This window comes from Clytia hemisphaerica, unplaced genomic scaffold, assembly GCF_902728285.1.
Source record: "Clytia hemisphaerica strain Z4C2 unplaced genomic scaffold, Clytia hemisphaerica genome assembly, whole genome shotgun sequence".
In the NCBI taxonomy this organism is placed as follows: Eukaryota; Metazoa; Cnidaria; class Hydrozoa; order Leptothecata; family Clytiidae; genus Clytia; species Clytia hemisphaerica.
This window is the reverse complement of record NW_027103603.1, coordinates 1,142,642-1,165,556: the sequence shown is the minus strand read 5'-3', so window position 1 is coordinate 1,165,556 and position 22,915 is coordinate 1,142,642. Positions and strand designations below refer to the sequence as shown.

Sequence of the window (22,915 nt, the reverse complement as noted above, 5' to 3'; positions counted from 1 at the left end):
TGAAGGCTATGAACAGTGCTTTGACGTTGAAGCTGTCTTTTTTGTAGAGTTTTTAGAAAGTTGATGTGTGCATGTGGAAAGTTTTGATAGCACTTTGATTGATTGAAATCAGAGATAACAAGTGGTACGATTTCTTGATAATAAGAAGGTTACATGAATGAAAGATAACATGAATTAAGAATAGTGGTTGGTCTTGTCTCTTGTATCTGTATTTATACTGCACTGTAGCAATTAGCTTATTTCTTTATTTCACTAGGCTGCTAAGCATACTGCAAACTAAACCTACACATAAGAGCAAACTATATAAGAACATAAGGCTTCGATTGCAAAAAAATTAAGAACAAGTTAATGAACATTATAAGGTTTCGTGGACTCGAAAGGACCCAATTTCTTAGGAAAATGGACCAAAATGCTCACAAAATGGTGAAATTAAGAACATGTTAGGAAAATCTTTTAGGCTTAAAACTCAAAAAGTTAAGAACATCCAAAAGCTTAAAAAACTTTGGATGTTCTTATAAGAAAACGAGTAATTTTCCTAAGTAATTGTTCTTATAAAATGCAAAACAGCGTATACACGGTATCAGAGGTTCATATCTCTCGTGTGTGTTTTATGTACACGATAACCGTTTTTTATCATAAGAACAAACTAAAGTTTAGAACATTTTAAGGCTTTTTGGACTCTAAATTTCTTAGGAAAATTGACAAAAATACTTCAAAAACGATGCAAATAAAAATATGTTAACAACATTTTTAGGCTTAAAACTCAAAAAGTTTAGAATATCCGAAGGCTTAAACATTTTTGAATGTTCTTATAAAAAACAACGTGTGGTTTCATAATTTCAGGATACCTACTTCATGTTTTACATGTTAGGTAAGTTCTGGTGTGTTTTTTAAAAGAACCAGTTAGTTTTGGATGAGGCTTGGCTGTTCTTGTTTTTCTTAAATTTTAGACTTTTAATATTGTTCTGAATATACTTACTTTTTTCACTAATTAGATTTTTAAAAGAGGGGCTTAATTTAAGAAGCATCATATTAGCCATTTCTAGCCTGGAATTTTGCTCTTAATTTGAGGTTTGTCTTCTTATAAAATTGTTCTTATAAAGAAAAGTTGTTTCAGATTTGGGTTGGATTGTGGCCAGTGAATAGATTCTAATAAGAGATTAATTGAAAAAATCTAAAGGAGAGTGCTGAAGTTTATGTAAAAGGTATTTTTGAAAAGTGTTACTCTCCGTAACAAGTTTTGAAACCCAATTATGTCCATCCGCATTTGGACTGAAAAAACAGCCTTTTGTAGATATTTGAGCATATTAAAGCATCAACACGCTATCTTCAAAAGTGCCTCCCATGGCAACTCAGAGGGGAAACTCTACTTAATAATATGTACAGTACAATACAAGAAGGATTGGTGTTTTAGTTGTTTCTTATATATTTTCGAGAGGCTGATATTTTTTTAGTGTTTTATCCAAAATGAGTTTCCAAGGATTAGTTCTTGACCGCCGAAGAAAGTCGAGTCAAACTTCTACCATTTCTTCGTAAGTCTTCCTACTATTTAGTAATTTTTTTTTATTTCGCTTCATTTTTATGAAGGTCAATGACAAAAAATAAGAACCACTTAAGAACACTAAAGAATAAACTCTATAAAGCAAACTGAGAGAATGAATAATATTTTAACAGGGTCCGGCGAAGTCTCTTCAGGCAATGGCGTTTAGGTAAGGCTGGTTTGCTTAAATTCAAGGTCATTACACAAGGTTCATTGTTGAGAAGAGGTGTTATTTCTATATCTCATTTCTCTATACTTCGCATGCTGTCTTCACAGTTCCATTTCGGCAAAAGGCCTTCCACAGTTCCGCGAATATTGACAAATTTTACAGTTTGCATTTCCTATTAGTAATATTGACTTTTTACAACTTTAATTTACCGGTGACGTCATGCAAATCTAAACTCTCACTTACTCAAAAAACACCCGGTTAAACATTGAACGAAATGAAGAAAAATTTGTCTAAGTGTAATCCCAGCTTTGAATGTTTAGCTCTCATAAACGAAGTGTATAATCAGTTTTAATCGCTTTAACGGATTTCAATGATCCATAGATTTATGACAGTTTGTGTGGCAAATATATACGAAGCACCTTGGATTGTACCTGCATTTTTTATAAGAACAAACTATATAGGAACATAAGGCTTTGATGGCCAAAATATTAAAAGTAAGTTAAGAACATTTTAAGGCTTTACGGACTCTAAAACACCCGATTTTGTAGAAAAATGGGCGAAAAATACTCATGAAATGGTGAAATTAAGAACATTTCTAGGCTTAAAGTTCAAACGTCCATAATATTCGAAGCCTTCAGATGTTCTTAACTTTTTGAGTTTCAAGCCCTAAAAAACTTTAAAGTTTCATCAGAATCTAAAATAACAGTATTTAAAAAAAACATTTTAAGGACGAGCGCAATCTAGGTGGGACCACGATCTTCATTTGTAATAATTTCATATACACTCGACCTATGTCAGCCTAATCTAATGTCATTTTGTTTTTGTCACGCAAATTTGAACCTTATCGGGGCGGTCCTTCTTTAAGTGCTTTGAACCAGTAATATCCTAGGTCGTTAATAGTTCGTGAAATAAGGTAACAAACCTGACACGCAATGAACTTTGATCTTTTTACATTTCGGCAAACTAATCAAATACACATAATTACTGTATTGGTCATTTCGTTGTTTCCTTAATTGATGTCGAATTAATTATGTTCATCAGCGTTTTTAAAAAGACTGTTTTATATAGCCAAGTTAATGAAGACATTGCATCCAAATTTTCTTTCAAAGAATATATTGTTGAACGGAACTTTAAGATCTCTGCTTTATTAGCATCGATGTTGAGTCTGAAGGTATAGATGGGTGCTGGGTATGTGCGGACAAGGGTCGATTTTTTCACCCTTCCAAGTCTCTCTAAGGGTCGGAAAAATCAGAAAGTTTTAAATTAGTCTCTCTAAGGGTCGATTTTCGGATGTCCCGTCCGCACATTTCCCTCATCCGCCAAAACTAGTACCCCCCCCCCGGGGGGCCATATAAGAATATAAGGCTTCGATGGTCAAATTATGAAGAACAAGTTAAGAACATTTTAGGCTTTGCGTACTCTAAAACACACGGTTTCTCAGAAAAATGGACAAAAATACTCACAAAACTGGCGAAAATAAGAACATGTTAAGAAAATTTTTAGGCTTAAAACTCAAAAAGTTAAGAACATCCAAAGGCTTCAAAATTTTTGGATGTTCTTATAAAAAACGTGTATTAATATTACATTTACTGTATTATTCTTATAAAACTTGTTCCTCAACCTCGTACCCAGGGCGATAAGCTTCCTATTTGCCTCTCATCTAGACTAGCAACTATATTTTCCCGCGCGGCCGCTGACTGTTCGCCATGGAATCGAGGTTGGATCTTCCGTGGTTATACGAGCGTGTAATTTGTAAATTGACTTTAGTGAGTTTGTCCACCGTATCAAGTACTTTCGTTTTCTAAATTTTCGTCCGATATCGCACCATGCCTATCGTAATACTTTCGCTAAGGCGAAATTAATATAACCAGAAATTTCGCGCGGATAAATTTTAGCGATCTGTCGATTCGGCGTGTTTTAGCCATTGAGTTTCAAGCCGAAGGCTAGAGGTCAATCTCTAACCTTTCTCAGGCAAGAAAAATTGAAGCCTTAAAATATGCGCCGTATTTTTGATGACGGATTGAATCTAGCAATTCCTTTGTTTTTGAGTGATATATTTTTCGAAATTAAGCGGTAAATTTTAGTTTCAATCTGTCATTTGTGTAAAAACCAGGCGGTTCGCTCAAGGCCGCGCAACTTTGGTAGGATTTGTTGGCTTCAAATCCTACCAAGGAGATTGACCTCTAGCCTTCGGCTTGAAACTCAATGGTTTTAGCGAGATTTATTTTAGCGAAAATAGGGAAAACTCGCTAAAACGCTAAAATTAGTCTCGCTAAAAATTCTACGATTAAAGTACTTCACTAATTGGTCATTTGAAATAATAGAGATGACGCGTTCTTTAGAAAAAGCAATAAAATCATTTGTCTCAAGATTCTTTCGAGGATATTTATACGGATATTTCTTATAGAAAAAAGCTATTGAGCATGTAAATGAAAACCCGAAGTTAAAAGAAATTAATTAATTTACTCCCTTCATTCTTTCAACCAAAAAAGGTGAGCGGACATCAGTACAAGCAAACGTGGAATATCCGGAAGTATATATTTTGGCACGCTGTCCGGCTACAGACCAACAATTAATGTACGGTGACCTACGCCTTGAAGATATTGAAGAACTATCTACAATGCCAGTTATGTTGAAGGGCGTACAAGTGAACGACCATTTTAGATTTTTCAAGGGTATGTTCATTGAATTTTAAGCACGGAAGACTTTAATGTCAAAAGTGAGGCTCTGTAAAGCCCGAAGCTTTCTCCAGCAAAAAAAAGTGAAGCAAAAATTCGACTTTTTAAATTTCGTGCCGATGGATAGGATCTAGCATTTTAATTGTTTTCGGAGCGCGAGATCAAAAAAAGTAGGCGGCAAACGCTATTTCACATCTCTCAAACCGGTGAAATTGCATATTTTAGTCACGTGACTTTGGTAGGAAATCCTTCCAAACCTAGCCCTTCGGGCTTTACAGATCTGTGGCTCTATCGAGTGAGAAAAGTTCAACGCGGCCTAATTAATTAGTAAACAAATTCCTGGTGGGAGTTGCTACTAAGGAAGTCACGTGACGTTATAAAATCTCGTCGCTTTCAATACATTTATCATAAATTCCCTTTTCTAGGCCAAGAATTAATTCATTATTCCTTCATCTTAAGGTGATGCACCCGCCTGTCAGCTTGAGGCTGGGCACCAAAAGGGAGGTGACTACTTTTGTTGGGGCTGTCCGATGTATGCTAAAAGAGGGAACGACATTGCATATGTTTTTGGAAGAAAAAGTATGGACCTCCAAGATCGGATACATAAACTTAATTTATCAAGGTACTTATGCTTTTCCACCATTTTAGGGCGCAGATCTTAGCTCAAAAGGAGCTGGGGTTTACTGACTGACGGGATCATTGAAAAATAATAAGTGAAAGTTTGAGCGAATCTAATAACCATTTTTTTTTATATCCTTTAGGCGTACAAACTTTCGCGAGTAAAATGTCATAGAAAATTCTTAACGGGGCGAATCGTGACCTCGCGAAAGTTTGTACGCCTAAAGTACATGGAAAGCGGACAGACCAATAAAAACGATAGATATTCGTAGCAATTATTTATTTTTTAGAAATATTCATTATGAGATCTAAGCTAGCTTTACTAATTTATTAGTATATAATATCGCCGTCTACATATTACGTATTACATAGAATTTTAGAAGTCTATTTACGGTAGGGGAATCTCCATCTTTATCTACATCAGATTCCAATCTCGTTTTCGGTTACACTTTCTGGGAGATTCCCTCGCTCATACTCTATTCCAGTTTCAATTCTGGCTTCCGGGCCCTTTTTAGCGGCCTCAACATTTGAGGGGTCTGCTTTATATGTCTTCTGGAGGCAAGACTGTTCTCAAACTTCGGATAGGCCCCGCTGGCAAGAACGGCCTCTCCTTCACATGGCATTAGCAGAATTTTTCATGCTTTTCAGTGCCCTTTTTTGGTAATAAAAATTCTTGTTCTTATTTTGTTGTCACGAAAACGATGTACCTTATTGGTATATATTTTCGCGTGTTACAAATTTTCGCGAATCGCGAAATTCTTTCGAAAAAACTTGTTTCGCGTGTATTAAATTTCGCGATTGCAGACTTCTGGAAAATTTTCGCGTGTATTAAATTTCGCGATTCGGAATATAAAGCAAGAAAAAGACTGATTTTGCTTGAAACACAACGTTTTTGATGTAAAAATACTAACAAATGAATAAGAAAGAATTTTTCGCGTGTATTTAATTTTGCGATTTTGTAATTTTGAAAAATTTAAACAGTATTAAATTTCGCGAAAATTGACCAAAAAACTCGCGAAATTAAGTACCCGCGAAAATTTGTAACACGCGAAAATATATACCAATAAGGTATATTTATTTTTTTTTTTTCTTCAAAAACCTTTATATATATATATGTGAAGAAATAAGAATTTCTGTCCAACTATATTCACTCAGGAGATTTGGGTGGCAGAGCAGCATATGCATTTCGTCCTTATTGGGACTCGTCAGCACTGCATACTGCACCCTGGCAGGCTAGATCGATTTAGCCAGCATCTCTAAACCACAAAATCACTTGTGGTTCAAACTGAGAGAAATAGTGGACAGAAGGGAAATTCCCTACGGAATTCTTTGTTGACTTATACCGTAGCTTTATGGTGATAAAAGAGATGTTAATAATAAAAAAATTATCATTCATTTTTTCCATTTCAGCTACATGCGAACTTGCCTCAAAAATCACAAGGCGAACGTGCTCGACAAGATCTCGAAAGATGAAATTAGGTCAGAACTTTCCCTGCGTGGTATTAAGTTTTTGATGGACGATTTGAAGCCTGCCCTCTTAGCAAAACTGGTAGAAGAAATGGCCGGCATCCATCGCTTGCCAGCACTGCTCCATTTTAAACCAAACGCGACATTACGTGAGTGTTTTCTTGAGCGTTATGAGGTTCTGGAAGTCGAGCCATTGCATGCGATAAAGGGGCACATCTACAATATGTACGAAGATATCCCTGGTCGGCTTCCTGAAGATGAAAAGAAAAAGATGTCAAGAGCAGTCAAGGTGTCATTCAAGAAGGAAGCCAGAACAGGAGCAGACTACAGAAGAAGCTTGATTGATGTTTGCGTGTTGTTAAGAAACAAGATTGACCCTGACTTTTACAATTTGTTACTCCAGATAATCGAGATACAGGAGATTATTTACTTAAATGAAGTCCACCGAACCAACGCTAAGGTATATAACCAGAGGAATGTAAAGAGATGGAAAAACAGCTTCTTGAAAACAATGGAAAAACGGCTCGTCATATACCAGGTCTTTTGCCCTTAAGGGAGTTTATGTCGAGTAAATAGGTTTCTTTTGTTGTCACTATAGAAAATATGCATAATTAGCGTGTTGTGACAAAATTCTTTTGTTTCAAGCCTGATTATGCGCAAAATTTTAGGGCTTATATTTTGGGTACACCTCTCCTATACGAAAAGGTACCTATATCTTCTTGCTCAGAATTTCCTAGCGATTCTACTGATATAACCGCATCATGACCGCACCATAATATGGAAAGCTAGAGCTCGAGAAAATTATAACTTCATCTTGATTTTACTCGACTTCAGACAGTTTTACAAGAACCAATTTAATATCATTGCGTTAAGATTTTCTTTTGCTATACATTGGTAAAGATATTGCTCCTTATTCTTAAAAATTGAACTAGTAATCGGCAAAAAAGGAAAAATTAATTTTCATTTTCATCGTCAAATCATGTAGAAACCGTCCGATTTGTATGGCGAGCCGTCTTTTCTGGACTTTCATTTAATGACCTAATCAACGTTTTTACAATAGAATTTTCAATAGAAGTGATCGTTGGACTTTGAGTAATCAGAAAAGCTGTTTTTCCATCTCTTTACATTCCTCTGATATAACGGTATATATGTCGATTCTGAGAGCGTAACTACCAAACTAACCACCCATAATCCTCCTGCCATATTGAAGTCCTAAGTACTGACTGCAAACTAAATTAAAAAAGCTGTTAAATTCTGAATTTTTTTAAGGTATTCCGATATCTCAACCAGTCATTTCTTCATTTGGTTGCAATGGAAGAACTAATGCCACAACCCAAAAAGCTGACTACAAGGAAAACGCATGGTCAGTACCTGCATTCTTTAACGGGTCACGGTCCAATGAGGTATCGCATCATGTCACTACCATCGATCAATGCAGAGGACGAAGAGCGCATTTTCCATCCATTGAAAAAGGTGGCCGTTACATGCACCAATCACCATCCAGAAAACGTTTTGATGAATCTGTTTGTAAGATACCAAATTCGAGCAAAGTTCACGGAGGAGGTTTCCTACAAAGAAAACAAAGAGCACGATGTTTACGTCAGTGAAAACAAAGGACTCCTACCGCCATTCAAGCTTTCACTTGTACCGTTTGATCTGATTGAGTCAAAACCACACACATTGCAAGCACATCTCGAGCGGGTTGCTGACTTTCTGTTGTTTGAAAACGTGTGGAGAGAGACAAAGAAAGGCATTCTGTTTGACGACAAAAGTGAAGAATTGTTCAAAAGGAAAGAGTTGCACCATTTCAGGTAAGAAATCGTTTTATACCTTAAAGGAAGAAATTTTGGCGGGAATTTAATTTGGCGGATGGCCGAAAAGGTTTTTTCAGAGGGAATTTAATTTGGCAGATAGCTGGATAAAGTAAATTTGACGGGAATTTAATTTGGCGGTTGCAGGATATTTTTGGCCAAAAGCGTTATTAAATAAGCAAAAAAACCTTTTTAAAGGCTTGAAATAGCACAAATTTGGGGAATGCGTGAAATAAATTAAATTTTGCGGGAATTTAATCTGGCGGACGGAGGAAAAAATAAATTTTGGCGGTAACTTAATTTGGCGGATTTTGGCGAAATCTGCCGAATCCGCCAAATTTTCTTTCCACCAAAATTTCTTCCTTTAAGGTAGTTAAAACTCAAATTAAGTACACGGGAGATCTTTTTAATTGTCCTCTCTGATTAACATCTTTGCTCTTTGCGATACCAGCACCCTTTCAAACTTTTCGCATATTTTTAGGAAATATACGCTTCGAGAGGAGAGACTTTACCTCGAAGATTGCTGGCAAAAGCTTGTAAACATCTTCCCAGAAAGGATACCAGCGTTTGTTATCATAGATGAGGATGGAAACAGGACTCTTTTGAGTAATTTGACAAGACCTAATCCCCATTTGCACGATAACGTAAGTGATTTTTAAGAGTTTAAAGATAATTTATTTTCTTTTTTCCAACTGAAAGTTCAACTGTCAAATTTATTTAAGAGATTGACAAAACTATTAGCGCTGTCGTTTTGATTTTTTTTAGGTCCCCCTTACTTCAACACCAGCAAAAAATAGACCCAGTGCAGAGCACGAAGAAGAAATCGACATGGTGATTGAACACTCTGTTATCAATGGAACTACCAATGAAGGTATATAATTGACTTTTAAAAGAGAGGCTCGAAAGTTTTCTCAATTTGTAATTATCAATACACTTAAAGATTTCATTGATGTCAGAAGGTAAACATGTAGTAACTAAACTTCTTCAAAATCAATGTTTTTAGTAACAATCATACATAAACCTTTTTAGCGTCAACATTTGAATCGTGCAGACTTGCGGTGGACGACATGCAAATTCAAGGTGCCAGCTCAGTAAAAGATGAAACAAAAGGTGAACCATGTTTTGTATATTTTTACAGTTTGAACTATAACAAGTTTAATTAAGAAATTGACTTACCCTGTAGTGCAATCCCAGCAACCAAAGTCAAACAATCCAAAAAATTTCAACTTGTCCCCAGAGCCTATATATATAGTGAATAGAAAAATCAGTTATAATAAAATAAAGTTATAATCAAAGAAAAACAGATCTACTACATCTAAAACATCTTCATCAAAAATGTGAAGAGAATGGTGAAGAGAATAATTTTTTTTAACAGAATTACCAGATGCTGTTTGCAAGTGTTGTGGCAAGGAAATTTGCATAGATGAATCAATGCAAGGTTAGTCACTTTTGAACCGACTTTGAGTGACTGTATAGGGTATGAAGCTAAAGCTCAGTATGGTCGCTATGCATACAAAATTGCTATCTACAGAACTAAATTTCTTACAAAAATTGAACGATTATTATTGCATTTTTACCTTTTCAGGACCAAGCACTTCTGAAAATTTGACTGATGCTTCTGCTGATGACCAGTCTGAAGAGAGTAAGAGCACAAATATCTGAAAATCACGTTGTTTAGGCATCTATAAGGCAGATGTTTAGGTCAGGTGTATTTTGATTAAATTCGAATACACATGACTCGACGACACTCAGGAACTGAACAAAATATGAAAGGAGTAGAGATTCGTGCCAGGAATCTCATTTGTATGAATGACTCCAAAAATATAGTATTGAAATGACTTTTTACCTTTTCAGGACCACAGACTTCAGAGCATCCGATTAAAATCCAAGATATCCAAACTGAAAATGGTAAAAGTCATTGAATTTAAAATAATAAAAAGGGATGGGGGTAAAATGGGTGGAAAATATCAAAACTTTGTATGTGTGTATTTTGTGTAAAAAATCTTTCAAGAGGAATCTAGTAAGGAAAAATCATAGCGGACAAATAGCTTTCAAAAATATTTGGTCAGATTTTTCAGAAATCTTTTACAATGGATTTTTTCTTGCACTTCTTTAGTTCTCCCTTGTACTCAGTTTGACTCAATATTTTTTTGTGTCATAGACAAAGCAACAGCAGTATACTTCGCTCGGAAAGAATCCAAAACCTGTCAAGCTTTAAGCACTGTATTCCCAAACCTTGAAAATGAGATATCAGAATACGAGAAAATGAAAACAAAATTTGATAAAGACAAGGCAACATATGGGGATGCAATGAAAAATCTTGCAGCCAAGTGGGAAATCAGGGTTGTTGTGCTGTTAGACGATGTTAAGAAAAAATTTAAAGCCTTTGACGAGCAAGCAGCCAAGAAATTCACACCAGATATGAAGCATGATTATGACAGACTTAGAAATCAGCTGAAAATATTAACAGTCTTGAAACGACGTTTTTCAAAATAATTTATGCCCTTACCATGTATTTCAGTCTTGATCATAATATTTCTTGGGTATTCTAGTATGAAGGTTCCAATTCATTGATCTGAAGAAAAAAACAAATAATATAAATGAATCTGAATGAATTTGTTTGCTTTGCATTTTTTCTAAAAAAAGAATTTAAAATGGCTTAATAAAAGCTTAATACAATACAGTATTACTAAAGATTTTTCCAGTTATTTATTTCTTATGCATAGCTAAATTATATTTTGATAATATCACATTTTGAAACAGCACAAGTTCGCATAGCTATTTGAAAATATTTAATTTATTATATTTAACTTAAATTCCTAAAGTATAACATATATTTCTACAATTTTCAATTTTCAATTTGTACATAGAATACCATAGCAGATTTTTCTATATTATAAAATTAGATTGTGAATTTCTTGAAAGAACCTAAAAAATTTAATATTAGAAAATGTAAAAGTGAATTCAATTTATGTGGACATTAACTCCTGTTACGCTTTTCTTAAAAAAACACTTGTAAAAATCAAAGCACTTGGTTTCTTTAGATTTGAGTAATGGAATCACATTTTACAAGGCACTTTGACGGCACATGATTGAAGCATGATTTAAAATAGACCAGCAACTTTATTTTTCGTTTCCATCTGGTAAGCATAGCAAAGAACGAAGTAAAAGTTAATAGAAAAGACAAGACACGCAACACACTCATGTGAATACTTAAGTAGATGGCATTTTTTGCAAGTAAAGAAAATTAAGAAATTTTTTCCTTGTATTTATCAGAAAGTTTGCATAACAAAATGTCATTCTTTCAGTTAATATGTAACTAAACAAAAAAACTTTAAAAAGAATTCAGCTTTAAACACAGGGTTCGAATTAACGCTTCGCACTTCGCAAAATGCGAAGTGAATTTTAGGTTTAGCGATGAAAAAAGATTTCCTTACTCAAAAGTGCGAAGCTGAAAAATAAAAAAAACATTTCGCTAAATCATTCATTCGTTTGTCTATGCTTTATAAACCTTGCAAATTTATTGCTTTATCTGGTGCTTTACCATTGCCAACTTGTTACTTTGCTACTTTATTCATTCGTTTAGCTATTGGTTTATAAAATCGTCACTTCGCTACTTTATTTGCATAGTTTGCACCCCCCCCCTTTTTAATAGGGGGGGATGCCAACTTTCTGGAGGGCCTTTGTAGGGGGGGTACCGAGATCTGCCGAAAAAACTAGGGGGGATGGGAATGTAGGGGGGGATCAAATAAAAAAGGGGGGGTTTGGAAATTTTGGTCAATTTTCTAATCAAATACAAATTGTTTTGATTTAGATTTTAAAATGATCAAGATTAATGAAAAACGCTAGTTATATTCTGTCATTGTTGGCTCGTGACTATAATACTTCATACTCTTTCTTGTTGATAATTTTGCTGGTAGGTGGGAAAGCGAGTTTCCTTCGAAACCGATTTTCTGTAAAAAAAAGGGGGGGGATAAGATTTCATTACAAAAGGGGGGGATGGGTATATAGGGGGGGATGAAATAAACCTAGGGGGGTTCATACCCCTCTGCAAACTATGATTTGTCTGCTTATCTATTGCTTTATCAACTCGCTACTTCGAAGCTTTATTCATTTGTTTAGCCATTGCTTTATCAACTCGCTACCTCGTATCTTTATTTGTTCGTTTATTCGTATATATTCTTTTTTTTTCATCAACTTGCTACTTCGCTACTATTTGTTCGTTTATCTATTGCTTTTTAAACTCGCTATTTCGAAGCTTTATTCATTCGTTTATCTATTTCTTTATCAACTTGCTACTTCACTACTTTATTCGTCCATTTATCTATTGCTTTATAAACTTGCCACGTTAAAGCTTATTCTTTGTTTAACTATTGTTTTATCAACTCGCTACCTCGAAACTTTATTCATTCGTTTATATACTTCTTTATCAAATCGCTACCTTGCAACTTTATTCATTCGTTTATCTATTGCTTTATCAACTCGCTACTTCGAAGCTTTATCAATTTATTTGTCTATATGCTTTATAAACTCACTACTTTGCTTTTTCTACAATTTTACATAATAGCCTAACTCTAACTTTGCTTTCCTAGATAAATCCATTAAAGACACTTTCGCATCTTCTTCCAAATGACATCGCAAAATACTAAAATTTCTTCGCAAACAGTGAAAAATTTTTCGTCTGCGGCGCTGTTTTTTTGACTCGGGTCACTCAGAAAAAATTGCGAAGCACCTAAAATTTATAATTCGAACCCTGAAACATATATTAGTTTGTACAGTATTTTTTCTTTTATTAGGGCCCATGAGAATTTTTTTCTTGTCCACGTCTTTTCTGGCGAACCCACATAAAATATTTTCTGGACACACAAAATTTTTTTGGGACGGGGACGCACAAAATCTTTTTAGGAACCAACGTAGGCACAGGACGCACAAAATCTGCAAACGTGTAATTGATGTAAATTATCATCAAACATGCAATTGATGGACATCGAACCTAATCGATGAACATCAAGTGTAATTGATAAGTGTATTGGAGAAAGCGACGGACTTTTGAACTTATTACTCCACATATTACTTTCCCTCAGCCAGTAAAGAGGTGATAAATTATTTGTCTTAAAGGGGATGCACCCCAAATTTTTGTCGCACATTTTTTGTTACATTTAGAAAATTTAGAACAAGACAATCAAAACGAGCTGTATTACAGTATTGAAAGTTTTTTCTCAATGCGTAATAATAGACGTTTGAAAATTTCCCTTCTTTTTAAATCTGTTTATTTTGTCCATCGTGGTTGGAGTCAAAACAATAAAAATAAAAATTTGAATAAATCGGCCGAAAAAAAAGATTTTTTATCCCTTCTTATTTATCTTCTCTAAAAAAATGGTAAAAATGATATCCCAAAGCTGATGTCCCCTTAAAGTAATAATTATGGACTAATTAGCTATTCAAAAGACGGTTGCATTCAATCAATTATTACCAATTAATAATCAATGGATGTTTTTTATTGATTATCAATTGATACCATCGATACTTTAAGGTAATTGAAATTGATCAATAGTTCATCGATAGACAATCAATGAATAATCAATGTTAGTCGACATATAATCCATATAATCGACATTAATCGATTGCTCATTGATATCCATTGTGATCTAATCAAATCTCTATCACAATTTTTTTAACCTCAAATTTAGCTATCGATTATAAATTTTATGTTTGACATCTGTTCGATCGATGAGTTGTATCAATTTTATCGATTACAACCGTGTGGACATCATCAAAATTGATGGACATCAAACGTAATTGATGGATGTCATCAAGCTTAATCAATGAAAATTGAACGTAATCCATGGACATACCAGGCGTAGTTAATCGATATAATCGATAATCTTGAGTAATCGCTAAATAATCGATAAGTAATCGATGGATTAGATATCGATTAACCGATAGAATCGTTAGGTAATCGATACTAAAGATTTTTTCAAAGCTCGATTATTTATCAATCAATTTTGTCATCGATTGTTTATTGATTATAGATCGACATTATACTTAGATTAAATTAAGTATCGATTAAAGTATCGATTAAAAATCGATCGGCTATTGATCACAGCTGTCGGTCACGATCGATATATAATCGATAACGATACGTGAGCGAAGATAAGTAAATAATTGATAAGTAATCAATGCACGAACGATAAGTAATCGTCGATTGTTAACAATCAATACATCATTGATAAGTATGATAAGTAATCAATGCACGAACGATAAGTAATCGTCGATTGTTAACAATCAATACATCATTGATAAGTAATTGATAGGTTGTATGTAGTCGATATGTGGTCGATATGTGATCGATAAGTAATCGATAGCTTGGAAATAATCGATCGCTGATCGATACTCAAGATTTTTTGAAGGTCTGATTACCTATCGATTCTATTGGTTAAATCGATATCTAATCCATCGATTACTTATCGATTATTTATAGATTACTCAAGAGTATCGATTATATCGATTAACTACGCCTGGACATCATCAGGCGTAATCTATGGACGTCATCAAATGTAATTGATGAACAGTAATCGATGGACATCATCAAGCATATTTAATGGACATCATACGTAAGGCAAGGGAGCTAATGAACATGTTTGAAGTCTCAACCACCCACATGAAAATGTCTTCTTAAAATAAATTGTTTTTTCTTTTTTTCAATGCCAGTCTATTCAAATTTTAAATGGGTACGGTTCTTACACCGCTATAAAATCCTGCTTTCAGTTTCAGTGCACTCCCTGAAAAAAGCATGGTTGGTACATTGGTACATTTTATTAACTATATTTTAACTGCATTTATCAACTGTCAAAGGTTAAATCAAGAATTTTTTGAAGTATGAGGGTAAACCAGTTCATTTTATCCCCTTCGCCTTAGCGTTAAACATCAAATATTATCTTCAGTCTCAAACTTTGCATGAACAAGAACAATGAAACAGCTTTAGTCTGTAGAGGTAGCATAGAGTTATTTACCTGAGGTAAGCAAGGAAAAGCTTTCAGCCGAAGGGTAAAGACAGTTGATATTTTTTCAAAGTCGAACAGGCGAAAAAATAAGTCTGATTTATGATCGAAATTACCCTTGAACTAAACAAAAATCCAGAAAATTATTTCAACCAACCTTTTTATTTATCATCCAGTAAGTACTTTGATGCAGTTTTCCAGTTCATTTTTCACGGATTGCAAAGATATCAAAGGCTTTTTGATGACATATTTTGTGTTAAAATTCAGCCAGCCGCCATTTTCTTACAATTTACTGACCACGCAGAAAATTATGGCGTACGATGCTCACAATAATCATGCTTAATCTTGATTAAAGCAGTTAAACTTAGTTTAACTCTCAGTTAAACTAGGTTTTGTCTATACTTAAACTAAGTTTAAGCAACAGAAACTATGATTAACTATAAACGTAAAACCTAGTTTCACTTTCCCTAATTAATTCCCACGTCTCAGATGCAATTAAAGTATAAGGCCCTAGGAATAAAAACACAAAAAAGGCAGACTAAGGAGGCAAGATGAGAAGTTTTTGAAAGTGGTCGAAATACACTGATCTAGGTACCAAAGGATATGAGCAACAGAGGAAATAGAATAGAGACATAAGTGTGCAGAAATGGAAACAGTATATTTCGAAACGTAAACAAGAATGCCGAAAATGTATAATAGAACTTGGGATGACATTGGGGATGCATCAAGATATATATATATATAACTGAGAGCCTAACCCGTTTTGACGACGGGTGTCCTGTGTAACCCGTATTTATATATGACGGGGGTCTTACTTAGCCTGTTTTGATGACAGGTGTCCCTAGCCCCGTTTTGATGACGGAGGTTGATAAGCCCCGTTTTGATGACGGAGACTTATACGCCCCGTATAAGACGGAGGCTAAAATAAATAAACAGGGAGGTTGCCCTGGCGAACCTTAACACCGTTGGGACTACAGTGTGCGAACCTAATCCAGATCTAACTGGATCCTTGACCTTAGGGGATGAATCTAAGTAACTGACTACTGACATGCAACGGTTACGGAGTAACCCTACTTTAGAACTAAACGTATCATGATGCATCCCAAATGACCTAATCTCTGGTTAACAGCCTTGCCCAGGAGAAACCATGAGATCAGGATCCGTCGCAGCAGCAATCACCACGCTTGGATGAGAACGCAGTTGGTAACTAAAAAGAAAAGAAAAGGAAGAAGCAGAAAGCAGAACCAAAAATACAGGGGTTAAGGAGAGGGTGGGAGGGAAAGATTGAAGTTGTGATCAATTGAGACTGAGCTGAACTGCGCTGAAAGGGGTTTGACGGTAGGATATATATAGTCGAAGGAAAGAATAACCGGCAGCCGAAATATACTATTTCATAGCCGCCTCGGTGCGGTGGCGGGATGTACTTCATTCGACTTGGAATTAACCTGAGCTAAGGTTTAGCTCCAATTAATTCCCACGTCTCAGATGCAATTAAAGTATAAGGCCCTAGGAATAAAAACACAAAAAAGGCAGACTAAGGAGGCAAGATGAGAAGTTTTTGAAAGTGGTCGAAATACACTGATCTAGGTACCAAAGGATATGAGCAACAGAGGAAATAGAATAGAGACATAAGTGTGCAGAAATGGAAACAGTATATTTCGAAACGTAAACAAGAATGCCGAAAATGTATAATAGAACTTGGGATGACATTGGGGATGCATCAAGATATATATATATATAACTGAGAGCCTAACCCGTTTTGACGACGGGTGTCCTGTGTAACCCGTATTTATATATGACGGGGGTCTTACTTAGCCTGTTTTGATGACAGGTGTCGCCTAGCCCCGTTTTGATGACGGAGGTTGATAAGCCCCGTTTTGATGACGGAGACTTATACGCCCCGTATAAGACGGAGGCTAAAATAAATAAACAGGGAGGTTGCCCTGGCGAACCTTAACACCGTTGGGACTACAGTGTGCGAACCTAATCCAGATCTAACTGGATCCTTGACCTTAGGGGATGAATCTAAGTAACTGACTACTGACATGCAACGGTTACGGAGTAACCCTATACCCCAACGTCACCCAAATCCAAAGAATAACATTAAGAGGAGGGTAAAGAAATTAATCTGAGGAAATTCTAGACACATAATGACATTAGGTAGGTTGCAAATTGTGATGTAAACATTTTACCTTGGCCAAGTTAGAATTAAACTTAGAAATATCTTGGTCAGAGATTTGAGATACCTAAGATAGCAATCCCTAGACCGTCTACCCATAATGTGTATCATTGAGTCAGACACACATGCGGAGAGGGCAGCGGAGGCTCCACCCATGCAAAAACTTAGGGTATTTAAACAGTGTTCAAGAGGAAGGAGCTTGAGCAGGGTATGGACTTTCCTTCAAGATATAAGTTTGCCATCCATGAATTTCCATATATTATTGTGAAAAGGAATCTCTACGAAGAAATGTGTCTTAGAAATTGTAGTCTGTAAATTAAAAAAAAAGGAGTAGGAAGAGTTATAAACAAAGATATAAAAAAAAAAATTCGGAAAATATGACGGCAACAAAATAGAAAGAGAGAAAATATTCAAAAAGCATCAGCATTAAGAAAATCAGCTAGGAAACTAAATACAATCATGTGGAAAATTGAAGAACTAAATTTGAGTTTTAAGAGAGCTTTAAAAGATCTGAATTTAAGCTGTTGATTCGAGATCTGTACAATGTGATTCAAGTCTCTTGCAGAGATGTGACATGAAACGGAAATAAGACATCCTAATTAAGATTTGGTTTTTAGTGAATGTACGCTGCAAACTAAACTTGGAGATTACGAACGGTTCAAAACATATCATCTGTTAGCCATTAACTTATAATATTTTCATAAATGACTTGAACTTGGTCCTTTGATTATTCAAAAGTATCCATGCTCGAGAAATCTATTGAAATTCATTACTGTCCTTGTCTAGCCACTGACTCTATCAAGTTGAAACAACAATCATTGTTGAGCTACTCAGGAGCCACAAGCATTTAATACAAATTCTGCAAGTATTTGTCTCGAAAGGACAGCACTAAAATTTCAAAGTACTCCATACCGTTACAGTTAGGTTGTGATTCCATTTAAGATACTGGATGACTAAGTCATTTTGTGAAGCCCTTTTCTCCGTCAACTCCTATAGCAAAAATAATTTGACTTATCAAGTATTTCCAAAAAAAAAAAAAAAAAAAAAAAAAAAAACCTGTTTAGCATTTAGTCAAAACATTTGGCTGCAAATTGGAGCAGTGAACCTGCCAGTCAAACTTGTCTTCTTATCCCTTATTATAAAGTTTCAAACCTTTGTCCCAAAAGGATAGACACTTCCGATAGTAGTCAACGAATATCGATCAATCAAATTTGACACAACACTGTAAAATGATTAATTTCAAAACATTAGCAAAGAATTGATAAATTTATCCTGAATGTTTGGCATTGCTGGTACTACCCTTGCTTAAAAAGGTCAAATGTTGTTACCTCAAATGTAGGATATTAGTTAAACGTTAAGAATAATAAATTCAGGCCATTGAAAATTTTTTCAATAAAAACCGACCAGTCCCCAGAACAATGGAGGAAATTATAGTTAGAGAACAGCCTCCTTTTTGACTTGCTGTCGTTTAAATCAATAATAAAACAAGGAGAGTTGCAGAAAATGTTTCAGGTGATTTTGGAACTGCAAAAAGTTTATGACAACATCTCAAAAATCAAAACACAATATGCAAAATGACACATCAATCCAGTCAAAAATCCACTATAACAAGCATTTAATTTGATCTTATTAAAGCAAAAGACGAAAAGGCTATAAAGACGAAAAGCAAAAACTGGATCACTACCCTTATTCTTCAAGTCACAAGTAACAACACATGGCGTCCTCCAGCTTTTTGGTCCCCCCTAATAAGAGCTAAAATCCCCCATCTGGCCTTTCCCCCCCACCTGTCTTTAAAATTCGTGCTCCCCCCTATTGGGAAATCCCCCTAGCCGTATTGTATAAGGGTTGCGAAGTGATGATCCAGACTCGCCTCAATTCGCAAGCTACTATAGCAAAAAAAAAGACTCTCAAAATCCCTAGAAAGACAGGCTCATAAGCCTGAATGCCCAAACACACCAGGAAAGGTCTGTATTTATCCTATTACTCCCCCCCCACTAGGTGGAGGACTGAATATACCCCCTATTCGCCTTTCTCCCCCCATCAAGCTTGAAAATTTCACTTCCCCCCTGGCACCAAAATCTGATCCCCCCCCCCCCCATCTTCCTGGGGGGGATGATCCCATGCAACACCAATTTGTCATTTCAACTTTGAGAAAGCAGATACAAATATTCAATCGTACCAGGCTTGTATATACCACGTACGTGTCAAAATCGAAACAATCATTAAATCTGCTGACATTTTCTCAAAGAACTTGTCCCATCATATCAAATCCCAAAACAACTTGACAATCGTTTCATAGCTCATTGACCGGTTAATTTATAACAATTATGAATAAAAAATACATAACCATAACACTGGATAACAGGCCCCTTTATCCCAAACTCTCAAAAGGCTAAATGAAGCAGCACAACGACCGACAATCACAACTCCAGAAACGATGACGAGTGTCACTCCAGCCACAAATCACTCAGAATGCAGGAAAATCTTTTAAGCCTTGAACAAAATTCTAGTACCAGAAATTATCTTGATTCAAGACAGACACGACTCCTCAAAACAAAGCAAAGGAACAACAAAAGCCAGAAGAGGCAAACAATCAAGTCAAAGATTGAATTTAAAATGCCACATATTCAGGTGAATACTGATAAACTTGCCTCAATAACTTTACCAGCCTTTTAAGACTATCTAAATCCAGACGAAAAGAGAAAACAATACAAAGATTCATACCGAAAATTAAAGGAGGGGTGGCAGTGAGAGTTGGAAACCGTGAGAGTTGATGGACGTTTTTACTCGTAGCAAGGCTACCATTATTGTTGTTGATCGCTCCTGTGAGGGCGTTTGAGGCGGTAGCGGGTGAAGAGGTTGTAGTTCGTTCGTTATTTGGATGGACGAAGCCAGCTCGCTGGATGCTTTCGAATACTGTTACCAGGATATTGGTTTCATCGCCTACTGAAGAAACTGGCACTGTTGATGGAATTGTAAAGTTTGGGCGGGCCGTTGGATTCAACGCTGGTTGCTGACACGTGTAGCAGATATAGCGGCAAAATGGCTGAAATGGTGGTCGTTGTTCGTCGTGTTGTTCGTTATTCAGATGATGAAAGATTGAAGTTGTGATCAATTGAGACTGAGCTGAACTGCGCTGAAAGGGGTTTGACGGTAGGATATATATAGTCGAAGGAAAGAATAACCGGCAGCCGAAATATACTATTTCATAGCCGCCTCGGTGCGGTGGCGGGATGTACTTCATTCGACTTGGAATTAACCTGAGCTAAGGTTTAGCTCCAACTAGATTTAAGTGAATTGAATTATTACGCACGGAGTGAGCGTAAGCGAGCGGAGTGCGACTCTTTTGGCAAACGCATGCGCGTAAGCAAAATTTACAAAATTTCAATGATATGTGGGCCCTAAAAATGGAAATTCAGTTTTTTTTCACGATTTTTTTCGTCTAGCCGCTATTCCAACATGTTTAGCCTCTGGAATGGTTCAACTTTGAAAATTTCGTGAAAATTAGCGTTTTCTAAGAAGAAGTCGTTGCAGTGTCAATCTTTCGCAAATTTAAAAACCCACTTTCCCTTGGAAAAAATTGACGTTTTTTGGTTTTTTGGGACCCTTGGGGCATAAGGTACCTGTTGACCGCAAAAATTTCAAAATTCGCGAATTGACCGTTGACAACATTAGGGGTAAAGGGACCCACTGACGTCACGGGTTTGGGAAAAACTTCAAAATGCGATATCTCGAGTTTGAAGAAGAGTTGAGAGGTCGTTGACCCCTCATTAGATCGAGAAGTTTATGGGGAATGAGATGGGAAGGTTTAAAAGGCTTGAGTAGGACTTCAAAGTTTGGCTGAATTTTTAGCCATTTTCAGTTGATGACGTCATCAAAACAAAAAAATGCAATAACGTGAGATTGGAAAGGAGTTGGGAGGTCGTTGACCCCTCATTCTATCGGGAATTTTATGGTGAATGAGGTTGAAGAGTTTATAACGCTTGAGCACGATTTTCAAATTTGGCTGAATCTTTAGCCATTTTCAGTTGATGACGTCATCAAAACAAAAAAATGCGATAACTCGAGATTGGAAAGGAGTTTGGAAATGGCTAATACAATGAGAGAAGAGGGGTGTTATGAAGTCTTAGGACGACTTTAAATAAAAATTGGTTAACATTTGGGTAAGCAGCGTGAGAAAATCATAACAAAATAGCCGAAAAGAACTGAACTCTCGGAATAAATAATGGAAAAACGTTAAAAAAACTATTTTTTGATGAGCTCTTACTCCATTCTTTCCAAAAAGTGAGTGAAATTAAATCTGATGAAATATATAGAAATTATTACAAAACTACTCGACACACACGTGACACGACCCATAGCAAATAAATTCAGCTATCGGCACTTCGTTCGTAAAAACCAAATAGTTTTTTTATCAATGCATGCATAAAAATTTGAAATTCTTTAATACTTGTCAAGAATATTTTCCACAACAAAACGAGGGAATTTCAATGTCTTTGATTAAACCAGGTTACGAGGGGTTTTTGTAAAAAGTCTCTTGTGTCTCTCCCAATCCTCCACAAAACTGTGTCTTTGACTTTTCAGCATCAATTCTTCAACAATCAACACTTCTTACTTCGAAAATTCGACACGTTTACAGCTTGACGATAGTTGAAAGTTGAGAAGTTCGCCCTAATTAGTTTTTGTTGCAAAAATGTTGTTTCAGCAGACCATTCATAGCTTAAACCAGTATCCATTTTCTCATCTATGCATCAGAAGAAAAACATCGAAAAGTGTTATCAATCTGATAGAGAAACGCAATAATGAAAAATTTGTTCTCAATCGAAAAAATACAATACATCTTCTTTTTCTGTATATACTGTAATGTATAATAATTTCACATCTCTGAAAAAGCTGCTGCAATTATTTTGAAGCTTCTGGATCGACAAAATCTTTCTTTATTTTGATGTGCATAATTTCGGCGGGAACTTCGGTCGAATGTTTTTGTTCGAATTTAAAATTCGAATCTAGCAAGATTTTCGAACAAAAATATTCGAAATTAAAGAGACCCGGAAGTTATTTTTCATCTTTTATAACTTTGGAATTTTTCCTTCCTTTAGCTTTCCGAGTTATTATTGATTTTCTAACTCGGAAAATTGTGCTTCCTTTAACTATCCGAGTTATTTTTATTTTTTGAACTTGGGAATTTTGGCTTCCTTTAATTAACTTTCTGTAAATAGATTAAATCTATTAAATTTTACGTTTAATAAAAAGGCTCGCCTCGCTCATAAAATATTTCCCGTATTGCACTCAAAGTCATGCGATAACTATTACTTATTGAGTCTTCATTAGATTGGTAATCATCGATAGAATCTATCGGATCATCAATTAGAAATCGATTTCATTTCAGTAATGTTAAAAATTTATTACCCTTTCGGTGACGACATTCAGGGCCAAAATGACGTCCTCGTCA

General features: G+C 35.5%; 1 protein-coding gene and 1 long non-coding RNA gene across 2 annotated transcripts; one reads left to right on the top strand and one right to left on the bottom strand.

The window, feature by feature from the left end:
* The first annotated feature begins 1,510 nt into the window (after nt 1-1,510).
* Nucleotides 1,511-11,196, top strand: LOC136802084 (uncharacterized). Its single transcript, XM_067058806.1, has 12 exons — nt 1,511-1,532; nt 4,202-4,384; nt 4,847-5,009; nt 6,416-6,932; nt 7,742-8,283; nt 8,765-8,927; nt 9,049-9,154; nt 9,313-9,393; nt 9,659-9,721; nt 9,869-9,925; nt 10,138-10,191; nt 10,445-11,196. The coding sequence occupies exons 2-12, from the start codon at nt 4,285-4,287 to the stop codon at nt 10,777-10,779; spliced, it is 2,181 nt and encodes a 726-aa protein (XP_066914907.1). The 5' UTR covers nt 1,511-1,532; nt 4,202-4,284; the 3' UTR covers nt 10,780-11,196.
* A 4,727-nt stretch (nt 11,197-15,923) lies between these two features.
* On the bottom strand, nt 15,924-20,739 carry LOC136802085 (uncharacterized). The gene is made up of 2 exons (XR_010845958.1): nt 20,188-20,739; nt 15,924-18,453 (listed from the first exon to the last, which is right to left on the bottom strand). It is a non-coding gene; the product is annotated as an uncharacterized lncRNA (long non-coding RNA).
* Nucleotides 20,740-22,915: the final 2,176 nt, after the last annotated feature.